Here is a 17231-nt window from a genome sequence, read left to right as displayed (position 1 = left end):
ATTATTTGTGTAACAACGTATTAACATTTGAAATGATCATTATGCATTTTTGTCCATTCAGAAGAGAACCCCTAAAGGACATAAGTCTGATGCATCCGCTGGAAACCGTAGTATGTCCTACATGGCTGGAAAATCTGACAGGTAAAACATTCACACGTGATAAACAGGTAGAACTACATGCCAATTATAGTTAAAATGTCAATGAGGTTAAAGTTATTTTTCATGAACTGTAGGCTACTTACTTGGGAGATATGAATCAGAATCAGAATCAGAATCAGTTTTATTGTCACATCACAGGTTTACAAGGTAAAAAAGTGGGTGAAATTCTTTTTTGTACATCGTTCCCATCGCAACGTTAGTTTCCATAGAAAGAAGAGGGGGGGGGGAGAAGAAGAGGGTGGGGGGCAGGTGGGAAGGAGATCAAAAACAAGAGAGCAACAGAAGGCCAGACAAGTTATCTACATATTTACAAAAACCTGAGATAATAAATAAAACTAAAAAAACTAAACTAAGGTGCCTGAGCATAGCAGCAATGTATTGTACTGTGCATGTTATACTTATACTGTGCATGATAGACAAGGACGTTAAGGTGCTTAAGGAGCACAATAAAAAGACCCAAAAAAAAGTCAGTGCGTTATACAAGGGATTAAGGTGCAAAAGGTCAGTGCGTGTCCACCTAGAGTGGACTGACCCTAGTATAATCCGCATGTAGCTCCATGAGGGAGTGCAACAAAAAGTCATTTGTACCTGGTGTAGTCCACAGGTGTGTCCGAGGGGGGGGCTAAAGTCCAAGTCATTGTCCCTGGTATAATCCACAGGTGTGTTCAGGAAGAGCCAGAAAAGTCTGCGCCGCCTGCTGTCAGGCTGCTGAACTCATCCAGGCTTATGCCCCATTCAGCATTCTGACAGCGGCTGGATTGAAACTACACCAAAATCTGGTGGTGGAACTCTTGATACTGCGGTAGAGCCCCTTGCCCGGTCGCGGTCGTTGTAGGGGGTTGAACAGTCTATGACTTGGGTGGTGCTTGTCCTTGATGATGCGCTTGGCTTTGACCACGCACCGCTTTTTGTACAGTTCCTGGAGCGCTGGGAGCTCGATTCCCATTATCCGCTCTGCCGATCGCACTACTCGTTGTAGGCTGACCTTTTCTCGGGCAGTGCAGTTCCCGTACCAGGCCGTGACACAGCCTGTTAGGATGCCTTCGACAGAACTGTTGTAGTACAGCCTGAGGATGCGACGTCCTACTCCGAGCTTCTTCAGGCGGCGGAGCCAGTACAGTCGCTGCTGAGCCTTTTTCCTCACGTGTGTGGAGTGCGTCTCCCATTTGAGGTCCTCCTCGATGTGTACTCCGAGGAACTTGAACTCGCTGACCCTTTCCACTGCAGCACCGTCGATGAGGATGGGCGCATGGTCTCTCCGCGGCCTCCTGAAGTCCACGATCAGTTCTTTGGTCTTGTCGACGTTAAGAGAGAGGTTGTTCTCACGGCACCAGTGTGCCAGTGATTTGATCTCCTCTCTGTAGTCAGACTCGTCGTTGTTGACGATTCGGCCTATCACTGTCGTGTCGTCCGCGTACTTTATGATGGTGTTGGAGACATGTGTGGCTATGCAGTCATACGTGTACAGGGAGTAGAGGAGAGGGCTCAGCACGCATCCCTGGGGTGCTCCGGTGTTGAGGGTCAGGGGGTCGGATGTGATGCTGCCCATTCTCACCACCTGATGTCGGTTGGACAAGAAGTCCTGTATCCAGTCGCACATGCTTGGGTGTAGCCCTAGGTGTCTGAGCTTTTTGTCAAGTATTGCTGGGACAATGGTGTTGAATGCTGAGCTGTAGTCCACGAACAGCATACGTACATATTTGTCCTTCAGCAGCTTGTTGTCCATGTGCGAGAGGACGGTGTGGAGAGCCATGGCAATAGCGTCGTCGGTGGATCTGTTTTTGCGGTATGCATACTGCCACGGATCCAGCGAGGCAGGTAGCGTGGAGCTGATGTATTCCCTCACCAGTTTCTCGAAACACTTGCTGACGATCGGGGTGAGAGCAACAGGTCTCCAGTCGTTCAGGCATGTCACTTTGGCCTTTTTGGGAATGGGCACAATGGTTGACATTTTGAACCCTGCAGGGACCACAGCCAGGGAGAGGGAGAGGTTAAAGATGTCAGCGAAGACACCCGCCAGCTGGTCTGCACATGTCTTAAGGACCCGGCCTGGAATCCCATCAGGTCCGGCTGCCTTGTGGATGTTGACCCGTGTGAAGGCTGTACGCACTTCTCTCTCCGAGATGGTTAGAGGAGGGTTCTCCTCTGCTGGTGCTGCTGATGGCCCCGCTTGGCTGCCGCGGTTGGAGCTGATCTCAAACCGGCCGTAGAAAGTGTTCAGTTCGTTGGGGAGGGAGGCAGGCGGGTTCACCTCGCTTCTGGTTCTTGTTTTGCAGTCTGTCAAGGTGTGTACTGCCTGCCATGTGCTCCTGATGTCGCCACTGCTGAGTTTGTCTTGCATCTTTTTTGTGTAGGCCTTTTTCGCCTTCCTGATGGCGCTGTTTAGGGCCGCGCGCGTCGTGTTGCGCGTTTCCACGTCGCCAGATTTGAAACCAGCGTCCCGTTCATGCAGATGTGCACGTACTCCGCTGTCCATCCATGGTTTCTGATTGGGATAGATCCGAACTGTCTTTTTTGGGACTATGTCATCTATGCACTTGCTGATAAAGCCAGTGACTGAGTCTGAGAGTTCGTTGATGTTATTCCCAGCGGCGTTCTTAAACATCCCCCAGTCAGTCTGGTAGAAGCAGGATTGTAGCATAGCGTCTGTGTCCTCAGACCAGATTCGGATTTCCTTCTCAACGACCGGCTCCCTTTTTAGCCTCTGTTTGTAGGCAGGTAGCAGCTGGATGGCGTCGTGGTCAGAGCTTCCTAGCGGTGGGCGGCGGAGAGCTTTGTATATATGTATTATATATATATATATATATATATATATATATATATATTATATATATAATATATATATATATATATATATATATTTGTATATATATATAGCTTTGTCTATATGTAATAGATTCCATTGTGTAACTGCCTTTTTCGTTTCTTTTCACAGAGGATTCCGACACAGCTGGCCCAAAAAATAGACTAACCTTTCAATTCAGTTCGTACATATTTTTCTTTCCAACCTCAAAGCCCTTTTGATGCTTTGTATTGTTTTTTGTTTCCCTTCAAGATGATTATCAGTGTTTATTGAAGTTCAACATGTATTTTCTATTTTATGGAATAATTTTCCATGTGGTTGATACATAAAAGGTCTTAAAGGGTGGTGTGATATTTTTTTGTAAACAAAATCATTTCGTTAAAAAGTGAAAGCTCTATATTCTGATAAGTGATCATTGCTATAGTTTGTTCAGTAACAGGGGTCTACCTATCTCTCCAGCTCTTTACTATTCTGATAAGTGATCATTGCTATAGTTTGTTCAGTAACAGGGGTCTACCTATCTCACCAGCTCTTTACTAAACAGAAAATACATTTTCAGGTGGGACACCAATTTCATCCAGTCAGGAGAGGGAACCCATTTAATCAGCTTCAATTTTGTCTATTTATTTTTATTGTTTTGGTCATATTGAAGTTCAACATGCATTTTCAATTTTATGGAATATTTTCCATGTAAATATAGCCTGGTTGATGCTTAATGTTCATAACTTGTGAGTACTTTGGTAACCTCCTTATTAAACACTATTTTAGACAACAAAAATGTCTTTTAAAACACATGCTACATGATTTTTACTGGAGTATTTCCAATTTTCGATACTTTTACTGCAAATATTGTGCTTTTACTCCACTACAATTATTTGAAAACTTTAGTGACTAGTTGTAGATTTTGATTATCATTACAAAACATACATTTTTAACCAGTAGAGCTGAGAATTAACATTACTGGTCATTAGACTAGTTGTTCCCAAACCTTTCAGCTCATGACCCAAAGGATAAATGTAGTGTCTCCCCGGGACCCAAACCTACAAGAATACATTATAAATTAACCACTTTAGCCCCATTTCAATTTTTTGGGGGGAAAATAGTTGGTCTACAAGCTCTTGTGAGCTTGCTGCTGTTTCATTATTTCTTAAAGGTTTTTCAAATGTTTTCTATTTGTTTTTTTATTTCTTCATTTTTCATTCTTCATTTAATATATATATATTTTTTTACTTTTTATTTGAGAAATCGCAGGGTACAGCAAATACTTGCCCCACATCACTCCACAATCATCCCATTCCTTAGTCCCTCCCCCCCACCCCACTGACAAACAAAACAAACAAAACCGTAATAACAAAGAAAAATAAAGAAACAATAAAGAAACAATAGTGACAATAATAACAACTTTCAGCAAATAGGCAGCACTCGTATCTTTTTTTTTCTCAAAAAAAGCAGACCGATTGTGGGCATTTAATCTGTCCACACACCATCATTAACCACATCAATCAACAGTCTCACTGCTTAGTTGGGAAATCAATGGATACCAGAGGTCTTGCAACATTTGTTCCCGGCCCTGTTTTTCAAAGGTCAATTTCTCTAGTAGAAGAAGTTGAGATATCTGATCCTGAAACATCTTTAAAGTGGGTGAAGCTTCTTTTTTCCATAATAGAAGAATACATTTCTTGGCAAAATATGTTATAATAATTAACAATCTGTATTTTTGGGATCCATCTGTATATTAGGCAATTTATTTAGTAAGACACATGGGGATAAGTCAAATTCTGTTTCTAATGCAGATTTTTTTGAATGAGTGAACACCATTCCAGAATCTTTTTAGTTTTTCACAATGCCAAAACATGTGTAAAAATGTTCCTTCGTTGGTTTTACATCTAGGACAGTTTAATGAGTTGTCTCTAGACATTTTATGCATTTTTATTAGAGTTAGATACAATTTATGAATGAATTTAAAATTAGCTTCTTTGATTTTGTTACTTGTAAATGGGAAATGTATTCTATCACAAATATTTAGCCAGGTGTTCTCCTCAAATTTCATTGTTAAATCTGTCTCCCAAATCCTCAACAAAGGCAAAAAAGATGAGTGAGTCTTTGGAAAAGATGTCATACAATTCACTAATTTTACCTTAATTGTGGTCGATAACATTAGTGTTTCTTCTATTTCATATCATTCTAGTCTTAATTTATTTTCTCTTCTAAGTGAATGTATAATATTTCGCATTTGTAAGTATTTAAAGAAATCAGTATTTGGGATGCCATATTCTGTTCTTAAGTCTATAAATGATTTTAAATGCATATTTGTATGAAACAGGTCTTTGAATTGACTTATCCCCAACTGGGCCCACCTCTGTATATTAATTGAGGTTAGATGTAGATCAGGATTACGATAGGAGAGTGAATGGAGGTATAATTAATGATGCCAAGTTTTTTTTAACAATCCTTCCAGGCACGAAGTGTGTTGAGAACAGTGAAACAGTTACCTATGTTTCTTATTTTGTTAAATTGTTTTATAAATATGAGAGAGTCCAATGGTAATGGGTCAACACATTTAGCTTCTAACTGAAACCATTGTGAGTCTTGTCTTCCCAACGTCCATGACAATACATTTCGTAATTGGGCTGACCAAAAATAATATTGGAGATTGGGAAGACCAAGGCCTCCCATAGATTCTGGCTTCATAAGTGTCAGTAACTTTATCCTTAAAGTTACTGAGTTACTTAATTAATCTTTTGAAACGATAGTAATTGTTTGTGTAGGAAACTTAAAAGCAAGTGAAAGGATGTTTACTCACAAGTCACAACCCATAAAAATGGGTCCGTGACCCAAATATAGACCCTAACCATACAGAGAAAGAACCATATTGATTATGTTTTGCACATTCTATAATGTTGCTCTATAAAGCCTTTCCATGAGCATGCTGCTACTGTACATTCTCTCACATTACATGTTATCACATGAATAGCACACTTCACTGTCCACTGTGTCCAGTCAGAAATCCTTGGACAGAAGGAGTTTGAGCTTCTACTGAACTCAATCAATATTCCTTGCTGTGCGTAGTGCTTGCCACTAGAGGGCAGCATTGCTTCTCACAGTAATCTGACATCCACGCTCAACCTCCGTTCATTTAATTTCACCATGGTGATCATGTAAATATAAATGAACATGTAAATATTTAGGTAACATGCATGTTGCTGCCTAAAAGAAAATATGTAAAATTATTTGATACATTTTAGAAGCTAACTAGAATAAGTTACAGTATTTTTGGTGTGATTGTGGACACAGAAAAAGTTTCTTCCTCAGGCTATCAGAGCTATGAACAAGGCAGATGACACACACACACACACACACACACACACACACACACACACACACACACACACACACACACACACACACACACACAGTATGAATGCAGTGGTGTAAAGTAACTCAGTACATTTACCCAAGTACTGTACAGTACAATTTGTAGTAGCCCTGGTCCAAAATTGGAAATACTCCTTTTCCTTTACTGGAGTATTTCCAATTTTCAATACTTTTACTTCTACTCCACTACATCTCAATATTGCACTTTTACTCCACTACAATTATTTGAAAACTTTTAGTGTCTAGTTGTAGATTTTGATTATCATTACAAAACATAGGACATTACCCACTTCAGCCAAACTACATTTCGGGCATTTAAAAATAGCCGATACAAGCTTAGATCTTCTATTTAAAAATATGTTTTATATATTTAACTTGTGAAATGGGACATTCTGCATAATGAGTACTTTCTACTTTTGGTACTTTAAGTACATTTTGATACCAATACTTTTGTACTTTTACTCAAAAGTACATTTTGAATTCCGGACTTTTACTTGTAATGGCACGGTCACACCCCACTTTTAATTTACCTATGAGGGCGGATTCTGCCAATGCATTTCAATGGCAATGGAGCGGTTGTGGTTTTCTGCAACAACAAAAAAACACTTCATTTCCATTAAAATGCATTGGCAGAATCTGCCCTCATAGGTAGAGTAAAGGTGCGGTGTGGCCGTGCCCTAACAGAGTATTTCTATATTGCAGTATTTGATACTTTTACTTAAGTAAAAAAAATTGAGTACTTTTTCCACCACTGACAGTATGGCACTTTCACGTGGGGACAACAGCAGGAGAGTTGTGTGAAGGCGAACAAGCTACGTGAACTCACGCTCGCTGCGTTTCCATTGGCCAATACAACTCGCTCTGACGTCAGCGTCGTCCTATTCGCTAGAACTCCAAGCAAGTGTGGTTGACCGAAACGCCCCAATGAAGTGTCACAGCACATACTTGCAGGGTTGCCATGTCCGCTTATTATAAGCGACTTTAGGCTTGTTTTTCTGTAAAGTCGCTTGTAGGGTTGCGGTTTTTTGGGCTTGTTTCTAAAGTGTAGTTGCTTTACTTATTTGGGCTAGTTTCTAAAGTGTACTTGATTTGGTCTTGTTTCTAAAATGTAGTTGCTTAATATGTGACCTTGTTAACTATTGTTTAAATCAGTGGTTCTCAAAAAATGTCATGGCAAGGACCCCAAATTAATAATATACAAATATTATTTGTAGACCCACCCAACCTACTGAAAATATTTTGTGCCAGAGACCCCCATACAAGATTTGTGTGGATTTGAAAAAAATATTCCACAATTTTACCTTTTTTTTTTCCATTTTGAAAATAGCAGCTATTTTCAAATAGCCAATGTAATCGGTTCTTTTGGGCTTGTTTTCATAGACGTGACCGCTTATTTCTCTCTCAAGACCTGGCAACACTGCTTTACTTTGCTCTCCTCGCATCACATTGTTGCCACACAAGCAGCAGCAGCAAAACCCCCTTAGAAAAAGGACTGTCTGGTCGTCTTATAATAATAATGGACAACATAAAAGAAGGCTGGTTCACGGAGACGTGCACGTTGTGGCCGGGACAGGCCATGAGCCTTCAGGTGGAGGAGGTCCTCTATCACCAGAAGTCCAAGTTCCAAGATGTAATGGTCTTTAAGAGGTCAGTATACTTTGGGCTAGTCAACTAGCCACACTACGCTAACTATTAACGGTTCTCCCTCTTTCTTTGGTGTTTCGCCCAGGTAGGCGCGGTTATATGCCTAAACCTGACCTCAAAACTATCCCTCAAAACCACGCCCACCTGGTCGAAACACCAAAGAATGAGGCTCTCCCAACTATTAAACATCAGTTAGCATTATAGCAGCCAGCCGGTAGTACCTACCCTTTTGCTGAAGTTGGTTTAACAACATTTTTTACAGTGATTTTTGCGTGCAACTTGTGCTAAAACAACTGTCTATCTAGTGGCTGATATACATAGATATAGTGTATTTATGTTTAGCTTAAAGCACCAGGTCTATATTAGTCAGTCAGTGACAGCTGGCTGCCAGCAGTGGCTATGAAAGCATGTGCTAGCAGAGTCAGCAAAATATAGTATGTATGTATATTACATATTACATAACTGGCTTAGATAACCTGGCTATGATCTATGTCAATGGTTCTCAAACTTTTACATTTCAAGGTCTCCCCTTAACTCTGACAGTGTACAAATGGAACCAAATGGACCCGTTAAGGTTCATTTGGTTCCATTTGTATACTGTCAGAGTTACATACTTGTAAGGATCAATTTAAACCCCCCTTAAGGAACCCAGAGAGTCGCTGAAATCCACTTAGAGAACCACTGATCTATGTATGTATGTATGTATGTATGTATGTATGTATGTATGTATGTACGTACAGTATGTGGTCTCGATCACGTTGTGCTCTCTCTGTGTTGCAGTAAAACCTATGGAAACGTTCTGGTGCTGGATGGGGTCATCCAGTGCACAGAGAGGGATGAGTTTTCCTATCAAGAGATGATTGCCAACCTTCCCCTCTGCAGCCATCCCTGTCCCAAGAAGGTATTTAGTTTTGTTACACCAACTGGTTAATTGTGTAAAAAATTGTAATAATTATCTTTATCTAAACATTGATCTCCTTAACCTGTTAAAGTAAATTACATTTGTTGTTTTTGTGGTGGCTGCTGCCATTCTCTTCGCAGGTATTGATCATAGGCGGTGGAGACGGTGGTGTGCTGAGGGAAGTGGTGAAACATCCACTGGTTGAGACAGTGGTTCAATGTGAGATAGATGAGGTGTGTGTGTTACCAAATTACCAACTACATGAAAAGCTGCATCATTTCCCCCATGCCTCATCCGAGTTCAGCCTTCAAAATTATTTTAATCAGTAGCTCGCATAAACAATGCTGTTGTTTCTGACTGTGTTCATGTCATTTGCCAAAGGACGTCATCAACGTATCAAAGAAATACCTCCCAGGGATGGCCAAGGGGTTCTTCAGTCCAAAGCTCACCCTTAATGTTGGAGATGGGTTTGAGTTCATGAAACAGAACCAGGATGCCTTTGATGTAATTATCACAGATTCATCAGACCCTGTGGGTAAGTCATCAACCAGGACCAGTGTTTCTCAAGTGTGTTCTTTCTTCGCAAACTTGTTGTAATTGGTGTGTGTATCTGCTATGGTTTGATCTCTATTCTTGTGTCATAGGCCCTGCTGAGAGTTTGTTCAAGGAGTCTTACTATCAGCTGATGAAGACGGCCTTGAGAGAGGGTGGAATTCTTTGTTGCCAAGGTGAAGTTTTATCACAGGGAATTGTTTTTTGTAATCTGTCTTTGAGAATCAATACTAATCATGCAGGGTGAAGGAATAAGGCGGTTTATTATAAGAATATCCTCACAGCAGGGCCTAACAGCCTAGCTTGCTAGGCCGAAGCTGCCAAGCCCTCTCTCCCCCTCTGCTCTCTCCGTCCCAAGCACTCCTAGGCTGGGACAGAGAAAGAGAATAATACTTAAGGTATAGCTGTTGGATGGAGGACAAAGGAGGATAATCAGCAATAGACCCCATGACCTGGGGGATCAAAAAATATGTATCATATAACTGGGCTAACACCTTTGTCTTCCTGAAGAATGTTAGAGTAAACAAAGAATAAACACCTTGGCCTGGGGCTATATATAGTCGTATAAAAGCCTTTAAGTAAATACAATATTATACATATTAGAATTGTCATATTTCCCATCACAAATCAATAAAGCCAGACAATGAAGGCATGGCCAGACAATAAGATTCTGTATGGTATTGGGGTGTTTTTTACTTGCTCTCCAACTTCACCCACAACAATTATTAGATACTGTGTTCGTGGGCGCACACTTCCGTATCTCATGCGCCAAATAGAGAGATGCCCACATGCGTGCGTGCACATGTCAATTATATAACCGGCTGCACCACTTGAAAACAAGTTGCGCTTTAGGCAGAAAGCCTACTTTAAGTTGTACTCCCATCTAGTAAAACTGAGACCTGATCTACCACTCAAATTGAAAAGCTCTATGAGCCAGACTCTCCAAGATCTCTGCAAAGGCTTATCAACTGTCCAAAAGCTGTCTCTAACTACAGGACACATGGATGGGATCGGTGGTCAAATATTCAAACAAAACTGTCCAGAACTGTAGAATCTTCAAATTTGCTTGCCCGCACCATCTTGCTGTGCAATTAATTGCTTGTTGATTTTATTTCCATGTTATCAGACCAAATCTTTCTGTCTCCATTTCTGAGATGGGACTGATTTTGAAATTTTGACTGTAACCAACTAAAAGTAAATAATTTCTGTGGGGCAGCCTGCTGATTGATGTCTTAATGTGTAAAGAACACATCACAGACATGTTGTGAGCTTGTAGATCTGCCATTTTTGTCGAAGAGTTTTGGTGTACAGTGAAAAAGAGCAGACCAAGTACTTAGCCAAAGATGAAGTTTACTAAGTATTGAGGGTTTAAGTGCAATTTCTGAAAACACACATTTAACATGAGTCCAATATGTAGTGGGGGTCTCTGCTTCTTCTCTCAGAGGTGTCCTTGGCCTGAAAAAAACGTTGAAGATCCCTGTACTAGAAGACGGAGACAGTTACTGACAGAAAATGGCACTTCCTGTGCACTTTTGTGTATTTCTGCAGGAGAGTGTCAATGGCTCCATTTGGAGCTGATAAAGGAGATGCGGACCTTCTGCAAGAGTCTCTTTCCTGTGGTGGACTACGCCTACTGCACCATCCCCACATACCCCAGTGGCCAAATTGGCTTCATGCTGTGCAGTAAAAATGCTGTGAGTGTTTTTGTCATTCTCCATTTGTCAACCATTGTACTCACACTTCACTGTCTTCTTTATAAACAGCAAAGGTTTAAGGGCTGTCCACACCAAGAACAATAACTATAAAGATTACTATGAATGTCATTTTAATTATTTTTCCAACTCAAGTGGATGGCTATATCATGATGACAGTTGGGAAATGATATCTTCACTTCACATTCAGAGTGATTTGATGGATGATAGAAACGGTAAGAGCCCATGAAAATACATCAGTATATAAAGGGCTTCTTGTTCAACGCATCATGTTCTGCTTACTTGTAGTTATCTTTTATAGTTATTATTCTTGGTGTGGAACGACCCTTTACAGTTAAACTAAGCAGTTTGTAATAATGCAGTTAACTACACTTTGACCAATGGAATAACTGAGGTTGTTCATTTTTTAATTAGGAGACGAATTTCCGGGAGCCAGTGAGAGAGCTATCGAAAGATGAGGTGGAAAGTATGAACCTTAAATATTACAATCCTGGAATCCACAGAGCATCATTTATCCTCCCAGAGTTTGCAAGAAAGGTATATGTTGATGCACACTATTAAAAATAAATACATTCATGTAGTAGGATGCTTGTAAATGAACTTCTTGCATTTCATTCTTACAGTGGTTGCTAGCTCAGTGTTTCCCCTAGAATGAAGTAGCAGCAGTGGTGAATATTTATCTCGCGCACGCGTGTCTTTGAGATCGACAGGTATCGCCTCCAGGCAAAACAAAAACAACAAAGAAATTATCTTTTTGTATGCAAGATGATTCTGGATCTTCCAAATGTTTGATTTGCAGATGTTTCCTTGCACATTCCAATGACCTGAATATGTAGATAGACGGAGCCCGATCTGTTAAGAGGGTGTGCTTAGTAAGACCCATAGACTTCCGTTGTAAACAGAATATTCACATAATATTCAAACATTTATTGCCAAAACCAACTTACAGCTGATTTGGAATTTGTTTGCTCAGAGATGACAAGAACAAGAAAAATGCTAAAGTAACGTGAGCGCGTTGCAAGATCTTGTAACTCTTCCAATGGGTCTGGACAGAGCCTCCTCTCCTTACAAGTGTGTAACTGCCTGGACACGTGTCGTTACTGATATATGATATAATAAAATAGAGCCGTCTTCTATTGTTAAAAAGATACATAAATTGAGCAGTGGCACTCAACAGCACTCGGCATTCAACAGCGGCGCCACTTTTGAATGCATAAAGGGGAAACACTGTAGCTACTCCCATATCTGCTGAGCATGTTGAACTTTGTATCCTCTCAAACCTTTGAATCCTCTCAAACCTTTGACAGGTACTCAGTGAAGCTTGAGTGGCAACAAAAGCCCACCCTGTTAATCCTCAACCTGGCTCTCTGACAACAGAAGCTCCACCTTGTACCACAATTGCTGCACCTCCTCTCCAAACACACAACACTGTCCACGCGGTACTGGAGGGGAGTAGGAGGAGGACCCGGTGAAGATTTTATGATACAGTCATGGGGGATGCTGGGCCTTACAAGAGAGTGTTAATTCCTTCCAATGCTTCCCTCCTTCCAGTCTTACATGCTCTTTGTATGTATTTATTTGTTTCAGTAGATTGCATTGTTTTTCTTCTGTCATCCTCTTGTAAAGAACAATGGAGTGGTTTGGGTTGAGTGGACACAAAATGGCTTTCATTACCTGACCTTTTAAAGCAATGTGCTCTTTAAATCAGCCATTGGACTATAGTACATATTTAGACTACATTTCATATTGGTTATTGTGAAGAGAGAAAAGTTTTTCCTCCAGTTAATTTTGAACTTATCACAATATGAAAAGCAAAAATCTGTCTGAAATGTATAGTGCCTGAGATTTGGTCGTTCCAATTGCTTAAAGGCAAACATTGCTATTGTGTGCCTCCAGGCAAATAGAAGAAAGCTAAGTTCTCAATGTTTGAGAACGTTTTGCTTCTAAAATATCAATGTTGTATGCACCACATATTAATTACTTATACTACACAGTATATTAATTTTGTGTGGAGAGTGATACTTTACTATAGCCTTGAAATTAATTTACCCACTACTGACCACAAACAGCGTCTTTTGGCGCAAGGTGTTTTTTTTTTCTTTTTCTTACTTCAACTTCTCAAGTATCTGTTACAGTATCATAGTAAGCCTTAAACCGAAGACTTAATGATACATTCTTGAGCTAGACTAACATTTTCAAAACTATGCCTGGTTTTGGTTTTTTTAGAGGATGGGTCCTGTTTGAGATTTATGTGATAAGAGAGTAGTTGAATCACATTTCAAATGATCTTCATGGAGTACAATGGTTGTAAATCCACAAGAATTTATGTTAAGAAATTGTCATACCTGAGCAATGAGATCATGTTTTTTATATGAATTAACTGTAATAAATCAATCAATTATGTAAATTGCAGTATGGGAGACCTATTCAAATTTTGTTTTTGCTTTCAAGAGAGTTAAAGGTAGGGCAAGTGATATTTATTTTGTGATAAATGGCTCTTATTCTGATCAGCATTGCTAGTCATTGCTATAGAGCAAGGGTCTTCAACAGGGGGTCCTCAGAGTTACAACATGGGGGGCCAAATGTTCGTGTGACTAACTTTTTATTTAATTTTTTTACATTAACCACTTGAACCCTAGCATTCCTATTCTGGGGGAACGTTCACCAAAAATAGCAGATCTACGAGCTTGTAGCTCTGCTGTTTTTGGCTGAGAGATATGGTGTTCAGGGGGAAAAGAGCAGACAAAGTACAGAGACAGGTCAAGTTTTCTAAGTATTGAGAGTTTAAGTGGCTATGTGGTGACCCACATCAGGAGGTCTCGCTGTTTCCCAACCCCACAGCTAAATGTTTTGAAAACATGAATCCAACATATTAATAGAAAAGATGTGTGTAAACTAACAGAAAACATCAATTGACAACACTGATGTTAGTACTGTCAAACAAGTCTATGAAACTCTATGAAACTATATATGTGAACGTTTATTAACACATTAACACAATTGTATACAATATGTAGTGGGGGGTCCCAGCTTCATCTCTCAGCTAAGGGGTCATTGGCCTGAAAAACTTGGAAGACCCCTGCTAGAGTGTTTGTTAGTAAATCAGTTTTACCCAACCAGGAGAGAACTCATACCGAATAAACAAGAGAATGTGAATGAAATGGAAGTAATGAGACTAAGAAATAAGCAGACAAATTTTACACTGGAATACTAAAATAGAAGCTGATACATGAGTACTCAATTGGCTGAAATTGGCAACCCATTTGAAAATGTATCTTCTGTTTATTAAAGAGAAGGGGAGAACCCTGTCACTGAACACTAACTATAGCAATGATTGATTACTATCAGAATACAGAGCTTTAACGTTTAACAAAAAAACTTTTTGATTAAACGAAAAATATCACTTTATCTAACTTTTATGCAGCAGGAGGATTACTCCACACTACAGTACATGTGTCATTGTAGATAAGTCAATGGTCCACTAGTAATGGATTCCTGTGTCTATCTACAGTGGCCTCATACTACTGTATAATTGGCTTATGGATAAATGGATACTTATCTGGCAAGAAGATAAATTACAGATATTGGTATTTCACATAAAGGGTGGGATCACAGGAAAAGCATTGATTTACCTGTGTGTAAAAAAGGACCCTTGGTTAAATTTTTACATTCAGTTACAAATGGATTTATCAACAACAAGGATTTTACTGTGGCGTGTTTCACTGTTTCTGATGAAATAATGGTAAATATCTATTGAGGCGATAGGTATTAGGTCATGATGCAAAAGTATGGTTACATTATTTAGGCACTAGATGGCACACTTTGTTTTCTAATGTAAAAGGCCTCATTCAATGTGGAATTGCAACAAATAGATTGTCCATAAGAGTGTGCATAAACAAAATGTCATAGTTGGGCACAGTAAAGTATATCTGTAACCAGGGTTTACATGGAAGGTAAATAATTGTCTTACTGTTGCATGCACTTGCATCAACTAATTTTGTCTCAGTATTTCTGCGGTTGTATGAGAACTCTCAGTAATTTTCCTTTGGACTGTGGTCAACCTTCAAAAATGCAGAACATTACTCTCAGGCTACTTTAACCATATGATTACCAAGGGTGTATTTCAGGCTCCCTCTGCTTTTAAAGATTGTACACATAAAAAACAATGAAAACCTTCAATCTGTAAATGGGTACTTTAGAATATTTCAGTTGGTCTTTATGCACTGTAAGAATCTTCGCCTTGCCTACTTGTTGTTAACTAGTTGTACAAACTCTTGTTTTATTTTATTGGATCTTGTTTATTCGATACACTTATTTGTTTTAGCTCTTGCTCATTTGATTTTCCTATTTTGTCTCATCTGTTTATGAAAGTAGGTAGCTGATATATTGCACTTTTACTTTAGCGCTAGGTATACTCTTAGTTGCTTGGTTTAGAAGAGAATGCACTTAATACTTCTGGTGATTAGTAGTTTCGTTCCCTACCTATGTTGAATGCACTTATTGTAAGTCGCTTTGGATAAAAGCGTCTGCTAAATGACTGTAATGTAATGTAATGTAAGAATAATACTGCTGTAACGTAATGTATAGTCACTTTGGGAATATCATAACTTGCAGCTAAACAACGCAGACAGTTTAAAAGTCTAAACCCCATATTCAATGTTTTCGCCATTCTGGAAACATGGCAGGTGGCACAAAGGTTGGCGTGAACTTGGAAGTAAATGGTCTTTTTGTGTTTATCTCTTAGGAGAGCTATCCAAGTGGTGCTGGAGGCCTGCCGTGGTGAAAATGTAGCACACCATGTACAGTAATTACAATTTTGAAAGACCTGTTGTCATGCTGATGTTTTCCTCTGTTTGAAGTCTGTAGCTGCATGGGCAGGAGATATCCTTGTGGAGGTCAATTCCGGTGATGGAAGAAGTACTCACATTTTGTGAGTATTGGCAAAGTACTGGCATTAAAATGTACTTAAAGTACCAAAAGTAATGGGACCTTCTGCATAATGGTGAGTACTTTTACTCACCATTATGCAGAAGGTCCCATTTCACATGTTTTCAAATGTATAAAATGTATAAACATACTTTGAGAATAGCAGATCTACAAGCTCACAACGTGCGCATCGTGACGTGTTGTGAGCTTGTAGATCTGCTATTTTCAAATAGCCAAAGTTTAAATAGGACTGAAGTGGTTAATGTATGTTTTGTAATAATAATCAAAATCTACAAAGTAACTAGTAACTAAAGTTTTCAAACAATTGTAGTGGAGTAAAAGTACAATATTTGTCTCTGAGATGTAGTGGAGTAGAAGTGAAAGTATTGAAAATTGGAAATACTCCAGTAAAGTAAAAGTACAGTACTTTAGTACATGTACTTAGTTACTTTACACCACTGGCCAATTCTTCAAACACGTCACACTGACAGCTAGCTATTCTAGTTGCTAGATAGGCCTGCTTGTGAGCAGCTGTGTATGAAGGAAAATTCTCTGAAAACATGATTTGAAATTGAGGCGAATCCATTTTGAACACATCCTATCATCTATCATCATGAGCATACAGTAACATAAGTGAGTTCCCTGCAGGTAGCACCATCCACAGACGTCACAACAGTAAACCTCCATAATAGTCTGACTAGTTTATGTGCAGCAGACAGAATTGATGGTTGGAAATTGGAATAAATAACAAACTCAATACAGAATTAATTTATTTTTCAAATATGACTACATGTTTTCAGGGCCAGTGATCGATCACTTTTATTTTCTAAATTGTTTTGCATTTTATATTTTAAGCCTACATTTTTCGTAAATGTTTTGTTTTAGTTTACTCAACTGCAGTACACATTCGCTTACACATAAATGATAACCATAAAATATAGGTTTTGTGATTCCCAGATGGCCTCTCTACCCATCCAGCTATGTCCCTTAAACTTTTCATCCTTGGTCGTTGTATCTGTTAGTTTTTTACTATCATTATTCCACAGTTTTTCACAGTTCAGGCATAACCACCCAGTCAATTTTATGAAACCTTGCAATGCTAGAGTGTCAGGCCAAATAGGCAAGAAACTAATCTTACTGTCAGTACATTTGATCTCTA

General features: G+C 39.4%; 1 protein-coding gene across 1 annotated transcript in view; it reads left to right on the top strand.

The window, feature by feature from the left end:
• The window catches only part of srm (spermidine synthase), a 28545-nt gene extending 14302 nt beyond the window's left edge, over positions 1–14243 (top strand). The window contains exons 24-33 of the mRNA XM_080443824.1: positions 62–141; positions 3095–3120; positions 7744–7984; positions 8762–8882; positions 9023–9115; positions 9264–9417; positions 9527–9610; positions 10983–11128; positions 11561–11683; positions 12454–14243. Coding sequence (XP_080299950.1) covers positions 62–141; positions 3095–3120; positions 7744–7984; positions 8762–8882; positions 9023–9115; positions 9264–9417; positions 9527–9610; positions 10983–11128; positions 11561–11683; positions 12454–12471 — 1086 coding nt within the window. The 3' untranslated portion in view covers positions 12472–14243. The remainder of the gene's footprint in view (positions 1–61; positions 142–3094; positions 3121–7743; positions 7985–8761; positions 8883–9022; positions 9116–9263; positions 9418–9526; positions 9611–10982; positions 11129–11560; positions 11684–12453) is intronic.
• Positions 14244–17231: the final 2988 nt, after the last annotated feature.

The sequence above is a fragment of the Gymnoscopelus braueri genome (assembly GCF_963280865.1).
Source record: "Gymnoscopelus braueri genome assembly, chromosome: 12".
Taxonomy (NCBI): Eukaryota; Metazoa; Chordata; class Actinopteri; order Myctophiformes; family Myctophidae; genus Gymnoscopelus; species Gymnoscopelus braueri.
Note: the sequence above shows the minus strand (reverse complement) of the source record. Positions and strands in the feature narration are given on the sequence as shown.